The sequence below is a fragment of the Cyanistes caeruleus genome, chromosome 30 (assembly GCF_971803275.1).
Source record: "Cyanistes caeruleus chromosome 30, bCyaCae1.hap1.1, whole genome shotgun sequence".
NCBI lineage: Eukaryota > Metazoa > Chordata > Aves > Passeriformes > Paridae > Cyanistes > Cyanistes caeruleus.
In genome coordinates this window covers 724,629-745,965 of record NC_141730.1, presented here as the reverse complement: position 1 = coordinate 745,965, position 21,337 = coordinate 724,629, and the positions used below count along the sequence as shown (strand labels likewise).

The following is a 21,337-nucleotide window of genomic DNA, read 5'->3' as shown; positions in this document are numbered from 1 at the left end:
ATTACTTCTCTCCCTGGTCCATTAGCACAGCTTGGTGTTTTGCCAGTCTGAGATTCAGGGTGTGGCTTCATCCCTCCTTAACCCAAGTCAGGGTCTTCCAGAGTACAGTTATGTGGGTGGCAATGGAGCTGTGTGATGTCCTGTTCTGGCCTGAAAACCATCACATACTGACCAGTAGCACTAAGACAGGTGCTTACTGGGGAGGAATGAAACATTTCCTGAAAGTGCTCTTGCTTCACAGAAAAAGAGCTGAGGTTCTAAGAGCCAGGATGGGTGTTGTATCAGTGTTTCAGCCTGTCCTGGCTGCAGCAAACCATGCAGAGAGGTGGGATGGGGTGGGAGAGAGAATAGTTAAGTGGCCTTAATGGCCAAAAGGGATTGGACCTCTGTCTTGCTTTTGTCTGCAGCTTGGAGAACTTCTGCCTGAGGCGGCAGGGAAAGAAGAAAGTGGCCGTAGGAAGAAGTGTTGGCATAGGCTGGCAGTGGGGATCCCTAATGAAAGGCCTTGAGGCAGCACAGACACCTAGTGGGAGGGCCCAGGATTGGTGCATATGGGCTGTTCATCTGTGTATGTGTAAGCGGCAAAATGTGTACAGGAGAGGGTCCCGTGGCCCTTTCTCCACCAGAGGCAGCTGCCTGACGAACAAGGGCACAGGGAAGCTCTCAAGGCTTCCGGCAGTACAGGAAATGCCAGCAGGTTTGTTTTGTTACTGACATTTGCACCAGGGCAAATGCGGACATTTCCTGACGCACTGTCAGCACAAAGCTAGAGGCTGTCTAGGAGAGGGGGATGTGGGTGGGTGTACTTAAGCAGAGCAGCCTGTCGTGCCGAGACACACGTCCTGCTCTTCTCCAGAGCCCTATTACAGCCCCGGCCCAGCACGACGCGCCACCCCGCCACCACTTCCACCCGCTCCGCCGCAGTACGCCAGCAGCGGGCGATGGGGCAGCGCAGGAAGCGTGCTCTGCGCAGGTGCGGAGTCCCTGCGTGCGCACGGGCTTACACTCCATTTCCCAGGGAGCGCAAGGCCTCCCTGAGGCGCGGTTCACGTGCGCCATTTCCGCCGCGGCTGCGCTGACTCGTCTTTGCGGCGTTGGCGGCGGGAGAGACGGTGAGGGGCGAGAGGCCCGGTGCAGCTCGAGGCTGTGTCCTCGGGCTTCTGGACAGACTGGGGGGCGCTGGGGAAGGGTCTGTAGGAGAGGATCGGTCGTCGGCTCAGGGCAGCCAGGAAGGACCGGCCGATTTCTGGCGTTGAGCGTCAGAGTCGGCATCTTCCGCGGCCAGGGGTGGGTGAAACCGGGCGGTTTCCTGTTGAGAAGTGTCCCTGAGCCACTCTGGGCCCCTGGGCTTCGTCTGGGGGGGCAGGAGCAGCCTGGGCTGCATGCACTGGTGTGCGGCTGCAGCAGGGCAGGAGTGGGGGGAAGGAAGGGGCTTCTGGCACCTGCACTTGGACGGGCTGGGCAGGCGGGTCCGTGCCAAGCCCACGAGGTTCAGCAAGACCAAGGGCAGGTGCTGCACCGAAACACAGACGGGGGAAGAATGGATGGAGAGCAGCCCTGAGAAGGATTTGGGGGAATGGGTTGACAAGAAGCTCACCATGCCGCCACAACGTACACTGAGGGCCCAGAAACCACACATTGTCCTGGGCACATCCCCAGCAGCGTGGGCAGCATGTGAAGGGGGAGAATTCTGCCCCTCTGCTCTGTTCTGGAGACACGCCCTTGCAGAGCTGCCTCCACCTCTGGGGTTCCCAGCACAGAAGGGATGTGGAGCTGCTGGAGTGAGTCCAGAGGAGGCCATGGAAATAATTCAGGGGCTGCAGCCCCTTTACTCTGGAGACAGGCTGGGAGAACTGGGGGTGTTGAGAAGAGAGACCCAGAGCCCCTTCAGGGGCCTAAAGAGGTTCCAGGAGAGCTGGAGAGGGACTTTGGACAAGGGCCAGGAGTGATAGAACAACGCCTCCCACTGCCAGAGGGCATATTGGGAAGGAATTGGTCCCTGTGAGGGAGGTGAGTCACTGGCACAGGTTATCCAGAGAAGCTGTGGCTGCCCCATCCCTAGAAGTGTTGAAGGACGGGGCTTGGAGAAACCTGGTCTACTGGAAGGCGTCCTTGCCCATGACAAGGAGGGTGCAATTGGATGGTCTTTACAGTCCTGTCCAGCCCCTACCACCCTGTGACTGTGGAGGGCAGAGGCCGTGTTATTGAAACAGTTTTTGCATTTAAAAGCCCCATCAAGTGTCCTCACTGGTCACATTTGTAGTGTTCCTGTTGTCTCCTTGTCCTCTCAACAGAGTGGCTTTAGAGGTGCTGTGTTTGGACAAGTCAGGACGTGCAGCCTGAAGCAGGGATTCGTGCAGGGGATCATAAAAGCCACTGGAGGGAGCTGGTGGTTTCTCAGTGGATGGAAATAGGAAAGAATAAATGCTGGAAGTGCTTTCTGAGAAGAACTAACTCTGTTGTGTAAGACAGTGTTGGCAAGTTGCCAGGCTTTGCAAGGACAGTTAACTGTTAGTTGCTAAAACTGATGAAATTGTTAATTGCCAAAGCTTTTGCTCTGGAAGTTATTCAAAGAGGCTTAGTGATCTGAAAGCTTTGCCCATTACTGAGATGTGCAGTCCCAGGGGTTGGACTCAATGATCCTTGCAGGTTCCTTTCAACTCGGGATGTTCCACGATTCTGTAAAGGAGAGTGAGTGATACTGGCCAGGGCTTTGAAGGAGGAGAATATCATCAACTTTTCTTCCATGGCTGCAGATCTGGGACACTCCTGTGCCAATTCTTACATGCTCACAGGCAAGTGTTCAGAGATATCAAGTGATCAGTGACATTCCATTTCCTTGTGTTTCTAGATGAAGGTCCCACTTCTTGCCGTGTTTGCCCTGGTGTCTGTGGCTCACTGTGAGGATGGCGCCAGGCTCCTGGCCTCCAAATCCTTGTTAAACAGATATGCAGTGGAGGGCAAGGACTTGACTTTGCAGTACAACATCTACAACGTTGGCTCCAGGTAAGCCCTGTCCAGGTTCAATACTGACCATGAGCAAATGTTCTCTGTGTGGCTGCAGGGTACAAGGCAATTTCTGTGCTGCGTGATGTGCTGCTGCTTTTGCTCCCTCTAACTCTGAGCTTTCCAGCAGTGCCTGAAAGATTGACCCTGAAATTTGCCTTTTCCTTCCTCTTCCTTTGTCCCTGCTTTCACCTTGTGGCTGCTCAAGCTGTCAGTCCAGCATGGTATAGTTCCTGTGGTGTCCTGTGACACTGCTCCCCATGCATGCAGCTCCCTTTCGTGGCTTTGTGAGCTCTTTTTCATGTTTATTCCATGAAAATTCCTTTTTGCTATCAGGACTTAACTAAGGACCTGACAAAGATAAAACAGAATTTCCGTGATGCTGGTAAAAAGCTTCATTTGCAGAATGAAAAGCTGATTGGATAAAATGGGGGGCACTATTAAAGTGCTTTGGGGTTTTGATTTTTAGGTTGTTTTTTTTTAAAGGCAGAATAATGCATGCTGACTGCAGTACTAAGAGAAATATATATGGTGCTGTAATGTTGGATTCATACAACTTTAATGAGATACTGTAATTTTATATGTGGGATTTGGTTATTATTTAGGCGAACGTATGAATCCATGGGATGATATCTGAAGTTCAGTAAATTGCCAAAGCCTGTTGTGGAAGAAGTGGTGTTTTTCCTGCCCTTATGGTTGTTTCTCTCAACTTTTCCTTCCTTTCTCTGCAGTCTCCTCGTAAGACACCTCAGCTCTCTTCCCCATCTTCTACTGATGACATTTCATCTTTCAAAAATCAGTTCTTCCATTTGGTCAGGGTGGAACTGTCAGTGCACCTTGCTGCAGAGCCTGTGAGCATATGGCTTAAGATTATCTTAAGATTCCTGTCTCACCCCTCTCTTTGTTATGTTTAGCGCTGCCCTAGATGTGGAGCTGTCGGATGATTCCTTTCCCCCAGAAGATTTTGGCATTGTCTCTGGCATGCTCAACGTCAAGTGGGACAGGATTGCTCCGTATCTTTTTCTGTTTTTAAATTTCTCCAAACTCTCTTTCTTGTCCCTGAGCATCCTGCAGCTTTTGTTCTATCTTCATCTGCTGTCTCTGAAATTCTTTCCAGAGCCTGGACAGGGTACCAATGCAAGCCCCTGTTCTTTTGGATGATGCAGTGTGAAAATAAAGTTCCTTGCAGATAGGACCAGGTTCTGGGGTAGTTCCTTTGCCTGGGGAGGAGCAGCTGGGTGAGCCTTGGGTGGGTCTGGCTGGCTGTGACCATGAGCACTCAGATCTGTCAGCAGCACTGTCTTTTGCACCTGGCTTCAGGCTGCTCTTTCTCATCTCCTCACTTTTCTTCCTGTGATGAAATACAACAGTTTTCCTTAACGTCCAGCTCCCAGTGCGAGTAACGTGTCCCACACTGTGGTTCTACGGCCTCTCAAAGCTGGGTACTTCAACTTCACCTCTGCCACCATCACATACTTGGCACAGGAGGGTGCACAGGTCATGGTAAGTGGATGGTTTACGGGACCCCTGCAGATACACCTGACTGCGCTCCTGGAGCTGCGTGGTCAGGGATGACATGTGTCTGTGTGCTCACACCCTGCCCAGTTCTGGAGCGAGGAGGAAAAGTGACAAAGCCTGTCTTTTCCCTGCCTTTCCAGGTTGGCTTCACTAGTGCTCCCGGGCAGGGAGGAATCCTGGCTCAGCGTGACTTCGACAGGAGGTTCTCCCCTCACTTTGTAAGTACCTTTCAATTGATAATGGAAAAGTGTGCCACGGCAGCTGCAGTCCAGTGCGGTGGCTTCCTGTTTGAACATGGTGTGCGTGGCTTGCCTAACCTGGAGAGTTCCAGTGGGAGCTGGAGTTAATTCCTGTCAGTTCTCCAGAGGACTATCACAGAAGCGGCTGAGTTTCTATCTCAGTTCCCTCTGTGAAGGAGCTGCACTGTGGAATTTGAGCCAGAAAATCTGAGAGTAGAATCTTAGAACCTCCTAGGCTGGAAGGGACCCACAAGGATCGTGCAGTCCAACTCCTGGCCCTGCAGAGGACAATCCCAGGAATCCCAACCATGCACCTGTCAGCCCCTGAGCTCTTGTCAAGCTTGGTGCTGTGACCAGTTTCCTAGGGAGACTCTTCCAGTGCCTGGGAGACCATCCTCTGGGAGAAGAGCCTTTTCTTAATATCCAGCCTAAACCTGCCCTGACACAGCTGTGGGCGCTCCCTCTGGTCCTGTCACTAGTCACTAAGGGCAGAGGTCAGCGCCTGCCTCTCCGCTTCCCCGCGTGAGGAAGCTGCAGATAGTGTGAAGGTCTCCCCTCTCTCTCCTCTGACCTCATTGCTGTAAGACTCCTCTGGCCTGGATTGTTTTGACTTTTCTAACGATTTCTCCCTCTAGCTGGACTGGGCGGCATTTGGCGTGATGACCCTGCCCTCCATCGGGATCCCCCTACTGCTCTGGTACTCAAGCAAGAGGAAGTACGACACCCCCAAGACCAAAAAGAACTGAGCAGAGTCAAATGCCACCAGCACCCCAGAGCTCGGGAAAGGACAACCCTGAACCCCCAAGAACAGTGGCTGGGTTGGGATGGCAGCATCCCCTGCGAGGTGCTGCCTGGGCTGTGCTTCAGCCCTCTGGGCAAAGGATTTGGGGGCTGCAGCAGCAGTGATGAAGTGTTCTCTGTGTTCTAAAGGAGAAACAAGCAAACAGAAAAAAGAACAACCGAGAGTCCCAAACTGCCTTGTCAGCCCCTTTGGAGGCAGAACCCTTCTCTTCTCTGCAGCTGCAACAATACAAGCAGTGTGTTAGTGCCCAGAGGGGCCTGTCTATGGGGCTCTGCCCCCTGTGCTGCCTCCAGCTCCCATTTGCCTGCTGCAGTTTTCTGCAGGGTGTCGTGTCTTAAGGCCCCCTCCAGGTGCTGCCTGCCCTGTGGGATGGAACTGACACCACAGACCTGATTGGATGGAGGATGTCAGAGCTGCTGATTTGCCCTGTTGATGCTGTACTCTGGCATACTAGCCTGCCCAGGTCCATGGTGGGCTTGTAAAGCAATGAGGGTGGAGCACAGGGAGGAGAATCAGGGTTAAATTCCTCAAGAATCAGGTGCAGGGGCTGGGAATCTCTCCCATCTTGCACTGGGGAGTGCTCTGCTTAACTACACCCATCCACATTCCACTCTCCTAGACAGCCTCCAACTTTCTGCTGACAGCGAACAGGCCATGTGCTCTGACATCAGTTGTTTCCCCGTGCGGTTTTCTGTCCCTCTGGGTGACACTGAACTGCCGGGGACGCAAAATGACCGCTGGTGGCTGAGCAGGGCTAAGGGCCCTCCCTGCTCGGAGGGAACACCAGAGCCCGGGGCACGGGCTTAGTTCGTTCCAGCAGCAGCTGCTGCTCTGGGACCCGGGCACGGCCTGCGCTCTCGATCAGGCGGTGCCGCCGCAAGATCCGTCTTTTTCCTGGGGTCCTGCACTGCACGCTGGGCGAGACCACCGCGCTGACCGAGGGGGTGGGCCTTGAGGTGTGCCTTTCGGAACCGAGGTCGCCCGTGGCATCTCGGACCCCGTGCCTTCCGGATGCAACAGCGAGGCGGCAGCGAAATGTCCACTCTGCGCCCGCTCCTTGAGGACTGCCGCCTCTTCTCTGGGTCTGTGCAGGGCTCCTCCCCTCTCCACGGGCGCGGCGGGCACCGCGCTCGGGCGGAGCCCCGGGCGGTCCCGCCTCTTGTGTGTAGCGTCACTTCCCAGCCGGAACTCGCCGGGTGTTTGCTCTCATTGGCAGCAGCACTCACGCGCGATTGACCGCGGAGGTGGGAGGCGGTGCACGGCGTTGCGGCTTTGCGAAGCGACGGTTCCGGGCTCCAGAAGGTTCCGCTGCTCGAGCCGCCGCGATGATGGGCCCGCGCCCCGTCCTGGTTCTCAGTAAGTTCTGCCGGCCCGTCCCGGCCTCCCGGGGCGGAGGGCCAGGGGATGGCCGGTTCGGACCCCCGCCCTACTTTGCCACTCGCTTGACTCGCCGCCATGTTGGGTCTCCTCATGGCCAGGCGCTCTTTCACAGCCCATTCCGGCTGGGGTCTCCTCTCCTGCGAGGGATTCACTGGGTATCGCTGCCGCCCCCGTCGCGGCTGGAGCTCCCCCTCGCAGCTCCCTACCCACAGCCTCTGCCGCGCCTTGTCCGGGAGATCTCGGAGCCTCGCGGCGGTCAGACCTTCCGCGCTCTCAGCTGTTTTCTCGTCTTTCTCATCGTGTTGCTTTGTGCTGACCCGTTTGAATCCCATGTGAACACCAATTCTTGGGTGTCTGGTATGCGAAGGACACGGAGCTGCTGGACCGAGTCCAGAGAAGCCCACGGAAATGCTCCAAGGGCTGAAACTGAAACCTCTCTGCTCTGGAGACAAGCTGGGAGAGCTGGGGGTGTTGAGCCTGGGGAAGTAAAAGCTCCAGGGGGACCTTAGAGCTTCTCCCAGTGCCGAAAGGGGATCCAAGAGAGCTGGAGAGGGATTTTGGACAGGAGCCTGTAGTGATAGGATAGGAAGGGATGGTTTCCCACTGCCAGAGAGCAGAGTTAGGTTGGATAGTGGGATGAAATTCTTCCTTGTGAGAGTGGTGAGGCCTTGACACATTGCTCAGAGAAGCTGTGACTGCCCCATCCCTGGAAGTGTCCAAGGTCAGGCTGGACAAAGCTCGGAGCTCCACTCCAGTAGAAGGTGTCCCTGCCCATGAAAGAATTTTGGAATGAAATAGTCTTTAAGATCCACTCCAATGCAAACCATTCTAGGATTTTCTCACCATCCACCAACATGAGGTATTCTCAGGGTTGGTTTTTTTTTTTTTTAATGTTTGGGTATCCCATTATCTTTTCTCCATCCACTGTAGCCCACGGCCCTTTTTCTATAAGCCTGCTTGCCTGAGACTTGGTTCTGCTCTTACTGTTGTTGCCTTTTGTTCTGTCTTACACCTCCCTTTGTGCATGCATCTGCTCCTGAGTAAATCTGGGCATGCTCAGGCCAGGCTTGTAATAGCAGAAAAGCACCCCTGAGCCCAAATATGCTCTATGGCAGAGTTTGGTGAGAGCTGGTTTCCAGCTGTGATTGTGAGTCAGTTGGTACCGCAGCTACTGGTCGCCCTCATGTTCCAGAGCAACACTGATTGATTAATTTTATGTTTGCTCAGTTCTGCTTACTGTACATGAGCCTCCGTAACTTTTTTTTGACTGGACTCTACTGTACAATAGCAGCTCCTTGGCAAATCTTGGTGAGTCACTGCAGTTTGATTTTCTAGGGTAATAGGTCCTGTTTCAGGGTTGCAAAGCTTTGTCTCAGGATGCTAATGAGGAGTTCTGTTATAATAGGGAATGTTGTTTCTCACTGACACTGTTTCTATCAAGGTATTTCTCATTGTGACTGCAGTATTTGTTTTGTAAATTCTGGACTTCAAACTGGTCACATGTTAAATGTGTGACTGAGAGGTGACTGCATCCTTGTTGTTTTGTACTTGATTGTACTTAATTTTATTTTTTCTGTGTGCTTTAGGTCAGAATACAAAACGGGAGTCTGGAAGAAAAGTCCAGACAGGAAACATCACTGCTGCAAAGGTACCAAATTCTCAGGCTGTTCTGATATTTTTTTTTTATTATTATTTTTTGTGTGTGTGTTTATATATTGCAGAGGGAAAACTGGATGTGAAGTGTATTTTCTCTATTTTATGTGACTATAGAGTAGAAGAAGCAGCATGGAAAATAATTTTCTTCGTTAGCAGAAGATTTTTTTACTATTACATAAAAATTCTATATAAAAATAAAATATCTGCATTGTTCATGTAATGAGTTCCCTATAAATAATCATGAAGGGATTTAACCAAACCCCCTTTTTCTGCAAAGTCTGAAAATGTCTCAGTTTTGACATCTGATTCAGATAATAATTTAGCATGGTTCCAGTGTCTTGATAATCCCCATGTTCTCATTTCCACCTTGGCTGCATCTCAACCACAGCAGAATTGTTGTATCACTTAAATTTTGCAGGGGTTGCTGATTTCACTATGGGTTTTTTAAAGACTTTTTGATGCCCTTCTGAATTACCTCATTTCTCTGATTCCATCTAGACTATTGCTGACATTATCCGAACATGTTTAGGACCAAGAGCAATGATGAAGGTAAGAATTTGTGCTGCAACGCCTGTGCTGCAGCTGACTAGAAGTGAGACACACATGGAACAGAGCAGTCAAGTGTTGGTTCTCTTGTGGTTGCAGATGCTTTTGGACCCCATGGGTGGGATTGTGATGACCAATGATGGCAATGCTATTCTTAGAGAGGTAAGTTTCTTCTAAAGGCTTGTCTTACTTAACACTAGGTCAATATGTGCCTGAATCTTGGATGATAGTGGAGCTGTGTGATCTCCTCAGCCGTCCTGAGAGCCAGCAAGTGCTAACCAGCTGCACCAAGAAAGGTTCTGACTGGGGAGAAATGAAACATATCCAGCAAGTGTTCTTGCTCTACAGAAATGTGGCTTTGATCATAGAGTGTGGGAAGTTTTCATGAAGTGTTTATAAGACTGATGCAAATTCTTTGGTAATTGGAGCTATTATCAACTGCATTGAGACCTTTTGAGTAGATGGTTGTGTTCACAATGCCACATGATGAGAATCATTACCATGAAAGAGCTGTTAAAAGAACATCCTAAAATCTGTAATGCCTGAAAAACAGTGAAGAGATACAATACTGTCAAATACAAGGGCTTGCTTTTGGTGTCAAAAAGGAAGAAAAAAAGACTAACTGTGGTTGGACAGAATGCTTTTGACTGTATTAAAGGTGTGGTGTTTGTTCCATTGGGTGACGTGAGATGTTTCTGCTTTAATATTCTGGGACAAATCCATACCCCTTGCTCCTACCTAGATTCAAGTCCAGCATCCAGCCGCAAAATCAATGATAGAGATCAGCCGCACTCAGGATGAAGAAGTTGGAGATGGGACCACATCTGTCATTATCCTTGGTAAGGAGACTGACTCAGACACTTTGCATAAAGGCTGCAGTTCACTATTTTTCTAAGCAGAGCTCATGATGAGACGCATCTTAGTTATTTAGTAACCTTGAGATGGAGAGGGTTTTTTTACAATGTGAGGGCGTGCTAGGTTCATGAGACCATAACGTGATCAGCTCCACACTTTAGGAAGTTGTTCTTTCCCCATGATAACCACAGTTAAGTGTGAAGAAAGGTATAGGTGATGTTAGCACTCTCTGCATGCATAGAGAATATCTTTTTTTTTGGTATGTGCTCTCCTTTCTTGACTCATGATTATCCTTCTAACTCACTTGGGGGATTTTGATTTATTTTTAATTTTTTTAGCTGGAGAGATGCTCTCTGTTGCCGAACACTTTCTTGAACAGCAGATGCACCCAACTGTGATCATCTGGGCTTATCGTAAGGCTCTTGATGACATGATCAGTATTCTAAAGAAAATTGGGTAAGTATGGGCTGGCAGAAGTTAGAGTGGAGGGATGTGGACTTTCTCTACTGCTCCAAGCTGCTCCTTTGGGCAGCTGTGTTAGTTGAATACAGCAGCAAAATTGGAGAGGGAGTCAGAAGGGTTAGATTGTTGCTTGGAATTAATGCTCAGTTTGCTCTTTGGTTTTTCCTTTATCTCAGCACTCCAGTGGATGTGAACAATAAAGAGATGATGCTTAAAATAATTAAGAGTGCGATAAACACCAAGGCAATAAACCGCTGGTCTGACTTGGCTTGTAGCATTGCCCTTGATGCTGTTAAGACTGTGGAGTTTGAAGAAAATGGCAGAAAGGAAATTGATATTAAAAAATATGCAAAAGTAGAGAAGGTGAGTTTGTCCTGAAGTGTTTCTTATCCTTGTGTTCCTTTCTTGTTGTGAACTAGTTTATTGTAGGGTGCATTGAGAAGAATTTTGTGTTACTTCTCTGCAGACATAATCCTTGAAGATATTTCAGTCAGTGATGTCAGCCACGCTCATTTACAGTGCCAACAGTGACTGCTATTTCAACTCTAAAAAGGGTACCTGTCAAAAAGATAATTTCACTTGGATATAGAAGATTGAAAAGAAACATGTTGCTAGACAATAGGATGTTAAAAGTTTCTTAAGTTCTTTCCTGGCTTCCCACTTTAAGTCTGTGTGCTTAAAATTAAATTTGTATAGTGATCTGGATGCAGGTTACCTGGGAGATGTTTTTCCTTTTCTGTACATGGGACAACTTCAAGAGATACTTTTGGATACACAAGTTTTTGTAGATTACCGACTCTGTTTTTGTAGACAGCTGACTCACCTCATCTTCTCCCTTCCTTGTGTCTCTCAGATTCCAGGTGGTTTTAGTGAAGACTCATGCGTTTTGCGTGGAATCATGGTGAATAAAGATGTAACCCATCCCAGAATGCGTCGCCTTATTAAGAATCCACGCATTGTCCTTCTGGATTGTTCATTGGAATACAAGAAAGGAGAGAGCCAGGTAAAGTGAGTCCTGTTGGAGACATTGGCAAGTCTTGATTTAGGATGAGTAAAACAAACAAATGCAGATGACTTGTTAAAAGTGCAAGTGGTGAAAGGCTTTCTGTGTTCAACCTTTCAGAGGCCTGTTGAATGTGGGGGTTAATTCTGTTGTGGGAAAAATAGGAGTGAGGCTGCAATGTTTTGACTCATTGAAGCAGCTACAGTGATTTGTGTATCTAAGTGCTGCTGGTCATAGCAAAAGAAATATTTCTGAGCTTGAGCTAAGGTTAATGCTCAACTGATACAGTGTTGCAGTTTATTTGATCAGTGGTTTTCATTCCTGACTCTTTCCCTGGTTATTATGGAGGAGTTGAGCTGCTTGAAGCTGGGTGAGTTGTATCTAATACAGTGAAGGTTGGAATGAACACCCTAAGCTGTTTATAACTCTTTTGTATAGACTGACATTGAAATTACTCGGGAGGAAGACTTTGCCCGTATCCTGCAGATGGAGGAAGAGTACATTCAGCAGATGTGTGAGGATCTGATAAGAGTCAAACCAGATCTAGTCATCACGGAAAAAGGAGTTTCTGGTAATAGCACATGTGATCCTTTGTGTTGAATTCATCTCAGTGAGGTTCATGGTGTTGAATGCACTGCTCAGGAACTTAGAGAAAACCCAACCAAAACCCACAACAGCAAACTAATGCAACGCCTCTGAAACCTGGTGCTGAATCTGGTTTGGGATTTATTTTAGCTTTCTAGCAAATAGGTGTACTCTGCAGGCATTGAAGTTCATCCTTGATGTTGCTTTGTGAAAGTAGACTCTTACAATAATATTTTGCTTTTACAACTTTTGGGAAAGATACCAAAATACAAGTGAAGCTGAGTCTTAACTCCTGGAGAGCTGTGCTACCATTTTGTCTTGTGGCCTGGTTTAAAAAGCTACATTTAGGTGCCTTTTCATGTAATCCCTTTTGCTTCAAAGACTGGAATTAAAATAGCTGGATTGATAACTGATAAACAGATGAAGTTAGACATGATACTGCTGATTCACTACTGAAATTGCACAAACCTGGTTTCAGACCTGGCCCAGCACTACCTGATGAGAGCCAACATCACTGCCATCCGCAGGGTGCGGAAGACTGACAACAACCGGATTGCCAGGTAGGTGTTGGCTCCTGTCTGAAGCCCATTCCTACTTTGCGTGACGGGGAATTGTTCTGATCTCACTCGTTATCAATTCTGATTTGTGAGTGTCTAATGTCATGCTTTTAATGTGTGCTAGGGCCTGTGGAGCTCGCATTGTCAGTCGCACAGATGAGCTCCGGGAGGAGGATGTGGGAACCGGTGCTAGGCTCTTTGAAGTGAAAAAAATAGGAGATGAGTATTTTGCTTTCATCACTGATTGCAAAGATCCTAAGGCTTGCACCATCATCCTGCGGGGAGCCAGCAAGGAAATCCTAGCGGTAAGCAAGTGCATAGGCAGCTTCATCTCCTGTGCCAGCCTCCTTTGTGATGAGTCATCACCAGCAGACTGTGACCTGGGCTTTCAGCTGGTGTGATGCTCCAGTTAATAATGAGAAGGGCAGTGGAAGGGTCTGGAGCACAAGGAGCATCTGAGGGAGCTGGGGGCAGGGCTCAGTGAGGACGATGTTGCTCCCTATTTAGTAGTGACAGAAGGGTCTAGCCCACTGGGGGTCAGGCTCTAATAACAAGTCATAGGGCAAGAGGAAGTGGCTTCAAGTTGCACATGGGGAGGTTTGGATTGGATGTTAGGGGAAATTTTTTCATGGAAAGTGTGGTTAAGCACTGGCACAGGGTAGCCAGGGCAGTAGTGGAGTCACCATCCTTGGAGGGATTTAGCAGATGTATGGATGTGGCACCTTGGAACTTGGCAGTGCTGGGGGAATGTTTGGACTTGATATTAGAGGACTTTCCAACCTCAAAAATTTTGCGATTCTGTACCTGCTGCAGGAGGTGGAGCGCAACCTGCAGGATGCCATGCAGGTGTGCCGCAATGTCCTCATGGACCCTCAGCTGGTGCCAGGCGGAGGAGCCACTGAAATGGCCGTTTCTCATGCCCTGACGGAGAGGTCCAAGGGGATGACAGGTGTGGAGCAGTGGCCCTACCGTGCAGTGGCCCAGGCTCTGGAAGTCATTCCCCGGACACTGATCCAGAACTGTGGCGCCAGTACAATCCGTGTTCTGACTTCGCTCAGGGTAAGGCATTTGGCAGGGGCACCAGGAGAGAGTCAGCCTTTTCCTGCTTCACCCAGCTCCTCGGATTCTTCCCACTGTTCAGAACAGTAGCATGTTCTTGTATAAACTCCAAAATGGAGAATATTCTAATGACCTGTTACAGTTTCCTGAGCTCGTGGTCAGTTTGAGGGTCCAGAGAGGAATTTTCCATTTCACCCCATTGTGGGTGACCTGTCTTTCTGCTTCCAGGCCAAGCACACTCAGGAAGGCAGCCAGACATGGGGGGTGAATGGGGAGTCTGGAGCCTTGGTTGACATGAAGGAGCTGGGGATCTGGGAGCCCTTGGCTGTCAAACTTCAGACCTACAAAACAGCCGTGGAGGTAAGGAGAGTCTGGGGGTATTTTTTGGGAGAGGAGGACATCCTTCCTTGTATGCTGGGATGGTTGGAAGGGCATTGTACACCCAGTGCTGGGTATGTCTGAGCTTCTTGTTCTCGGAGGTGGGATAATGAGGGATGTGGGAGCCCAGACTCAGTCTTTCCCAGGGTTTTTGATCCTGTGGCTAATTTTATCATGTTTCATCCCACCTTTTCCTGCAAATGGTGCAGAGTGCTCTCACTGCTTCCAATGCCAGACAGAGCTGTGCCTGAGCAATCCTGTGCCAGCAACATGCTGAAATCATCAGTGGTTGTGGGAGTTTTATCCCTTTGGCTGGCTAGGGCTGCCATGTCTCGGCTACGCTTCTGGTTACAGATCCTGCCATTTCCTTGCCGGTGTTGTATCAAAGGCTGTTCCTCCAAGGGATACTGTGTCCTTTCTATGTCAGTCAACTAGAAAAAATGGGTGTCCTTGTTTCCCTGGTGGTTGGAAAGCAGCCCATTGCTGCTCCTGTGAGCATGTGAGACACCATTCCCGTCTCCTGTGCTGAAAGAAGCATTTCACTCCAGGCTGATGGTTGTGTGGTGTGAAATCTGGGCAGACTGGGTTTTGTCTTTTGTGATAAGCCCTAGATGAGCCCTGGGTGTGGGTTTTCTCTGCAGACTGCAGTTCTCCTCCTCCGCATTGATGACATCGTTTCGGGGCACAAAAAGAAGGGTGACAACCAAAGCAAGCAGTCCGCAGCACCGGACGCAGCCCAGGAGTGAGTGGTTGAGTCTCTGAAGGGGAGAACCAGCGGCCTTGACCTTGACATGGGGAAGAGCTCAATGCAGTGGCCTGATCTCGAGGCTGAACATGGAAAAGTTTGTTTAAAGTCTGGGAGGGATGGAAAATACTCTGGACATGGAGAAAAGGCAGTGGCTGTTGCTGTCTCTGCCCTGGGGGACACTGCTGCTGGGCTGAGGGTTCCAGACTGAAAATTCTAATTGCCTCAAAATAAATACATTGTTTCAGGCTCTTTTTGTGTTTAGTGCCACGGAGTAGGGGGGTGTGATGGAAAAGCTCTGCCGAGGGGCTGGGCAACGTCTTGGTGCAAAATCCCAGTGTGGGGGTGGACTGGAGTGACCTGCCAGGCTGCTGCCATCAGCTTCTCTCTGCCCCCAGAATCCCTCCAAAGGTCAGGATCTCCTGTGGGCAGTGGTGGATGAAACTGGGTGGTTTCCTATTGAGAGGTGTCCCTTAGCCCCTGGGCTTCGTTTTGGGGGGGCAGGAGCAGCCTGGGCTGCATGCACTGGTGTGCGGCTGCAGCAGGGCAGGAGTGGGGGGAAGGAAGGGGCTTCTGGCACCTGCACTTGGACGGGCTGGGCAGGCGGGTCCGTGCCAAGCCCATGAGGTTCAGCAAGACCAAGGGCAGGTGCTGCACCGAAACACAGACGGGGGAAGAATGGATAGAGAGCAGCCCTGAGAAGGATTTGGGGGAATGGGTTGACAAGAAGCTCACCATGCCGCCACAACGTACACTGAGGGCCCAGAAACCACACATTGTCCTGGGCACATCCCCAGCAGCGTGGGCAGCATGTGAAGGGGGGGAATTCTGCCCCTCTGCTCTGTTCTGGAGACACGCCCTTGCAGAGCTGCCTCCAGTTCTAGTGTATACCCCCTCAGTAGTCTCCTCTGTAGTGAAATGAGTCCTGAAATGCCAGTGATGCTGGGATATTGCCAGGGTCTGGGATAGCCGCTGTAGGGCTGGGAAATTGTGTATGGTACTGGGATTTTGAGTGAAAATGGGAAAAAAACTAGAGTTGAGAAAAAGTTGGTTGGATTGAGGAAATGATGGCTGTGGCCAGCATAGTGTCTATTGGGCTGGGAAGGGAACTGCAGTCCTGGAGCTGAAAGCACTGTGGGGTGGGCTTAGAGACAGTAGGGCAGCAGCTGAAATGTAGAGCTGGAGTGAACAGCAAGATCCTGCTTTTTGAACCTGGAGGGGTTTCAGCTGGGAGAGCTGGAGAAATGCACATCTGGAGCTGGAAGAACAGTGCTGGCAGTGAAATAAAGCTTGTGGCTCAAGAGCTGAAATCACTGGGGCAGGGAAGGGCACTCTTGGGCTGCAGCTGAAATCATTGTGAGACTGGCATATTGACTCTGGGGTGCGCTCAGAGACCATAGGGTGGGAGCTGAATTGTTGCAGAGCTGAAGCCAAGAGGAAGATCCTGCTCCTTGAACCTGCAGAAGTTTCAGCCAGGAGAGGTGGAGAAACGCATCTGGAGCTGGAAGAAGAGAGCTTGCAGTGAAATAAAGCTTGTGGCCCAGGAGCTGAAATGACTGGGCCAGGGAAGGGGTCTCTAGGGCTGGGGCTATAATCTCTGTAGGGCTGGGATAGAGACTGATAATGGGATTGACATTACTGGGTGAGATATGTACTGCAAGATTCATGTGCTGAAATCACTGTAGGTTGGTGATATTGATGTTGGGGCAGGATGAAAGATTAAGGGTCATAGGTCCAAGGGCTGAGGTCAAGGACAAAAGCTCAGAGATCAGGCATCAATGATTAAAGTTGAAAGTCAAGGATTCAGACTTCAAGGGTCAAATGTGAATCAATGTTCAAAGATCAATGTTATAGGTTAATTTTTCAAGGTTATGTGATCAAAGGTCAATTATCAGGGAATCAAACTTCAAAGGGCAGAAGTCAAGAGTCAAAGGTCAAAATTCAGAGGTTAAGAGTAAAAGGTCAATGGTCAGGACCAAAGGTGAAGGGTCCAAGGTTAGAGGTCAATGCCAGGGAGTTGCAGGGAAGAGGCGTATTTATAAACTTTATCAATATTTCCCTGTAATTCTGCATGTTTGGATTTCATTTGTGCTTGTCAGGATAAGCCATAAACAAACCCCTGAAATCTGCATCGATGTGTCAAACAATTCCACAGAAAAGCAAGTGAGCAGTGATTCTAGAGGAAAATTTAGAAGTGATGGATTATGATCCATGGGGAATTACAGCGGGAATTATGAAACTCAAACACATGGAATTGTGGAGGTGGAATTCCATTTTCAGCCTTGGGCACCTGGAGGAGGAGAGGTGTCCTCATCCATAGCAAGGAAAGCCTGGTGCCCCAGTGTGTCAGGTGCAGACAATGAGCTGTCCAGGGAATGAGCTACAAGTTCCTTCTGCCCCTGCCCTCTCTCTTAGAGTGGCAACAGCACAAACTGAGCTGTGAGGATGATGAGGGCTCAGAGCAGCCCCAGGTGTGAGCAGTTATGATGAGGAGGGGACAGGACAGCCCTGAGAGGAATGACGGGTTTGTCTTTACAAACAAGCTGTGGGTCTGCTGATAAGATGCAGCTATCAGTGAGAGACAACAGAAACAATGGGATAGATTCCACTAAAAGATCAAAGAGGCACTGAAAGAGTATCATGAATTCCACAAAAGTTAAGAATTAAGAAGGGATTATGCGTGGGGGGGGGAAAGGTATCCCAGGTATCAGGCGTTCTGAGAAGCCTGTACCTCTCAAGTACCTCAGCCTATGGGGAAAGAGAGAAGGGACAAGCGGCCGGGAATTAGGATAAAAAGGAGGCTGCGCCCTCCAAAAATTTGAGAGACCCCAGGGGAATGCCCCATGGCCTCTCCCTTTATTTGAATAAAGTAAAAGGACTCCTCTGTCTCCTTTTTGGACATAAACCTCTGGTGTTTGTGGATTAATTTTCCTGACATATTTTTGGGGGCTCGGTCCGGGATATTTCCACCGTCCGGGGCGGCGGGCAGCAAGCGGAGCTGAAGGCGCGCCTCACCCAGTTTCGGTGATCAGCTTCTCTTGGTGGCGGCCAGCACCGGGCGATCGATTGGGTTCCCGAGACTGTCCAGGAGACAGACGAGAGGCGGACCAGGGGGGTCAGTGAAGAGTCCACAGGGAAGGACCACTGAAAATCTCACCGGTGAGTAAAATGGGATCTTCAGGGAGCAAGCCTGGGAGGGCACCCAGGGAGGGTAGCACAGGCTAAACAGAGCACCCATGGAGGGTTGCAAGGGTACAGCCGGGAAGGGTCTTGGCAAAAGGGATGACGATCCCATAGTAGCCCCGGAGAGTCCCTTGGGGAGAATGCTGAGATCTTGGGACAGATTATGCATTCACACAGAGGTAACTATGGAGATGATGGTAAAATATTGTTATTATGTATGTCCAGAGTATAAGTTGCCAAATGGACTTATATGGCCACCTTAGAAAACAGAATTCATTTGTGTTGAGTTCTGTGAAGGTATCTAGAGGAGAACTGGGAAAAAAAATGGATTAAAAGGGAATGTGGATTGATATGGTTTAAACAAACAACAAAAGAAATCTATTTGTTCAGAAAAAAAAAAAAAAAAAAAAGGAGAAGAGGAAAAACGGGGGGTGGGGAAGAAGAAAACAGTGAAGATTAAAATGTTTTTCAGCACCTTCCCCCGTCTTGTCCTCCGGTGGTACCAGCTGACCTAAGGCCAGCTGCAGGTCCCTGTATCCTCATCTTCCAGGGAAAAGGGATCAGGGAAGTGCTGTCCCTACAGCTCCACCTGAGAACAACAGTGGTGTAGGGGGAAGGGAGCAGCATATCATATCAATGCCTGGAACTAGAAGGGATCTCGAGAATCCACGCCCAAGGTGGGGGGGGGGGCAATAAAGGAAGTCAAGAAAGAGTCTTTGGCAGCAGGAGATGGATGGATTGTGTTTGTGTGCTGGAACAGAATTGGTTAATGGAGAGTGTAGAGAGATATGGTTGAAGCAGGGACCAGGAGTGGAGGTACAGGACCAGGAGCACAGGCTGGGGGCCTGTGAGGCTGCTGGGACTCAGCACTGGGCAGTGCCTGACCCCACCGGCCCGGGCAGGGGCAGCAGCAGCTGCCGGCCCTTTGAGGCTGCGGGACACCCTGGCTGCCTGTGGTGCTGCCAGCTGTGCCCGCCAGGAGCCCTGGAGCTGGGAGGAGCTGTTTGGACAATGTGGCAGGACAGGAACTGGCTCTGGTATTCAGTGTGTGGTAAATAGAGTGAGCACAAGGAGGAAGGGCGAAGGTGATAGCCTTTTTCAGGCCAGAGAAAGAAAAACCGCAAGGTCCAAGGGGTCCCCCGGGACAGAGGGGACGGGATCGGCCACAAGGAAGTGGCAGAGGCGTTCTCTCCCCAGAAGGGGAGACCCAAGCCAAACAGTGGCTGGGAAAGGATCAGTGTGCTGTCTTCAGGGCGTACAACACTGAAAACGGCAATGTCTGCAAAAAAAAAAAAAAAAAGCCAAGAACAGCTGGACTGCCGAGAAAGTCCAGAAGATAAGAGAAATGGATTGTTAAGAGTGTCAAAGGCTCTCATTATATCCACCAACCTAGAGCCGTTGTCAACTTTTAAAGTAGGTCTGGATCGAGGAGAGGTGTGTGTCTTAGTAAAAACAAAGACCTCTCGATTCACCTTAATTTTTATCTCCGAGGGGGAAAATTGTCTAAAGAATTTTTTAATCGTTCGAAGGAGTTGTGAGAATTGTAGTTTCTTCTGTGGGCTCAGAAGTTTAACCATCTTTCTTTGAAAGAATTGTAAAAATTGTAGTAAATTAATTTGGAGATTTAATTAATTTGTCTATATGAAGTTTTGTGCAGAATGGCTCCAGTTTGGAGGGGACTACACCCCTCTGCTCTTTGTATGTTTTGTTGTAAAAAGCCAGAATTGGCAAGTTTCAGTTATGAAGCCAATGCTGCAAGTCACACCTTGTGAGGAACATCCCCACCAGTCTGTGGTTTGTTGTAGCCCTAAAGCAAATTCTATAACTGCAACCTTGTAAAAATAGTGTCCTATAGAAAGCCTGAGTATTTGTCATGCACTTCCTCTGTGGAAATTATGAGAAAACTTTAAAGGAAAGTATTTTGTTTCTTTCCTTAATAAAAGTTTTAAATGTTAAAAGTTATAAAATGTTATAAATATTAGAGTTTCCTTAATGGAAGTTAATTTGTTAGTCATCTCCCTATGCCTAAGATGGACTTAATGCAAAAATTAAGATAAGGAGTAGTTAATTACTAAAAAGAAAAAAAGGAATAAATAAAGAAATGTAATGTAATTGGCTTGAAGCAGTGGCATTACTTGCTGCTGAACTAAATCATGTTTATACAAAGTCACGCAAAAGAAATTTTAGTTCAGGAGCATGGGAGAACACAGAGACCTGTTGCCTATTTTTCTAAAATGTTAGACCCAGTGGCCAGAATCTGGCCCCATTGTCTGCAGAACTGCGCAGCCACAGCTCTGATGGTGGCTGAGGCCCGAAAGCTGACAAGGGGGGGTTATCTGATTGTTAAAGTTTCACACCAGATTAAAGCGTTGTTAACTGAGAGAGCCTCTAAGTGGATGACCAGCTCTCAGTTGCTAAGATATGAATCTTGTCTATTAGAACAAGAAAATTTAGAATTTAAAAACAAGGAAAGTTTTAACCCAGCCTCCTGTTTGAATGGCCCTGAAGAAGGGAGCCAAGGAAAATTCCATGATTGTATTCAAGTAATAGATCTACAAACTAGGGCAAGGAATGATCTGAGAGACATCCCATGGCCTGAGGGGGAAAACGTGTTTATTGATGGGTCTTCAAACGTGATAGAAGGAAGACGATTTACAGGATACTCTGTCATGAGTGGAAAGCAATTAAAGGAAGGGGGGAGGTTACCAGCCACCTGGTCAGCTCAGACGGCCGAGCTGTATGCCCTCGTGAGAGCTTGTGAGTTATACCAAGACAAGACAGTAAATATTTTTACTGATTCTAAATATGCATATGGTGTGATATACGCATTTGGGAAACTGTGGGAAGAGAAAGGTTTATTAACCTGCAGAGGAAAAACGTTGGCTCATGAGAACTTAATCTCCCGCCTATTGGAGGTGGTGAATTTACCAAAAAAAAAAAAAAGAGGTAGCAATAATACACATCAAGGGACACCAGGCAGGGTGCTTGGAAGAGGCAGTAAGAAATAGACTGGCTGATGAAGAAGCTCGGAAAGCTGCATTGTTGCCAGAAATCTCTAAGTTACTTCCCTTGCTCCCAGTAACTGCCCCCTTGCCAGAGAAGCTGTCTTTTCCACCAGAACTTGACATAGTTAAAAAGAGTGGGGCAGAGGAAAGAGGGGGTAATTGGTTTACAAGAGATGGTAAGCAGTGGATACCGAAAGTTTTAGCCTCCCAACTGCTAAAACAGCTCCACGAAGGGAGTCATTGGGGCTCCAGAGGGATAGCAGAAGCCTTCCTCAAAATGTATGCTGCTGTGGGTCTTTTTGTTCTGGCAAAACGAGCTGTTGATAGTTGTTTGATTTGTGCTAAGACAAATAACAAA

The 21,337-nt window shown here is 48.9% G+C and overlaps 2 protein-coding genes across 4 annotated transcripts; both read left to right on the top strand.

The window, feature by feature from the left end:
* Positions 1–832: 832 nt before the first annotated feature.
* On the top strand, positions 833–5,736 carry SSR2 (signal sequence receptor subunit 2). Of its 2 annotated transcripts, none has more exons than XM_023941760.2 (6): positions 833–1,112; positions 2,852–3,006; positions 3,921–4,019; positions 4,401–4,509; positions 4,665–4,742; positions 5,399–5,736. In XM_023941760.2, exons 2-6 carry the CDS (start codon positions 2,852–2,854, stop codon positions 5,507–5,509), a joined length of 552 nt encoding a protein of 183 aa, XP_023797528.1. In that variant the 5' UTR covers positions 833–1,112; the 3' UTR covers positions 5,510–5,736. The 2 variants fall into 2 exon arrangements, with proteins under 2 accessions (XP_023797528.1, XP_023797529.1); XM_023941761.2 differs by having other exon boundaries at positions 1,089–1,287.
* Positions 5,737–6,182: 446 nt separating this feature from the next.
* Positions 6,183–15,043, top strand: CCT3 (chaperonin containing TCP1 subunit 3). Of its 2 annotated transcripts, XM_023941723.2 has the most exons (15): positions 6,183–6,647; positions 6,782–6,921; positions 8,532–8,593; positions 9,100–9,150; positions 9,247–9,309; positions 9,890–9,986; positions 10,341–10,458; positions 10,641–10,827; positions 11,318–11,467; positions 11,906–12,038; positions 12,531–12,612; positions 12,734–12,914; positions 13,423–13,668; positions 13,897–14,028; positions 14,688–15,043. In XM_023941723.2, the coding sequence occupies exons 1-15, from the start codon at positions 6,577–6,579 to the stop codon at positions 14,790–14,792; spliced, it is 1,818 nt and encodes a 605-aa protein (XP_023797491.2). In that variant the 5' UTR covers positions 6,183–6,576; the 3' UTR covers positions 14,793–15,043. The 2 variants fall into 2 exon arrangements, with proteins under 2 accessions (XP_023797491.2, XP_086722022.1); XM_086865896.1 differs by lacking the exon at positions 6,183–6,647 and having other exon boundaries at positions 6,785–7,804.
* The last annotated feature ends 6,294 nt before the right edge of the window (positions 15,044–21,337 follow it).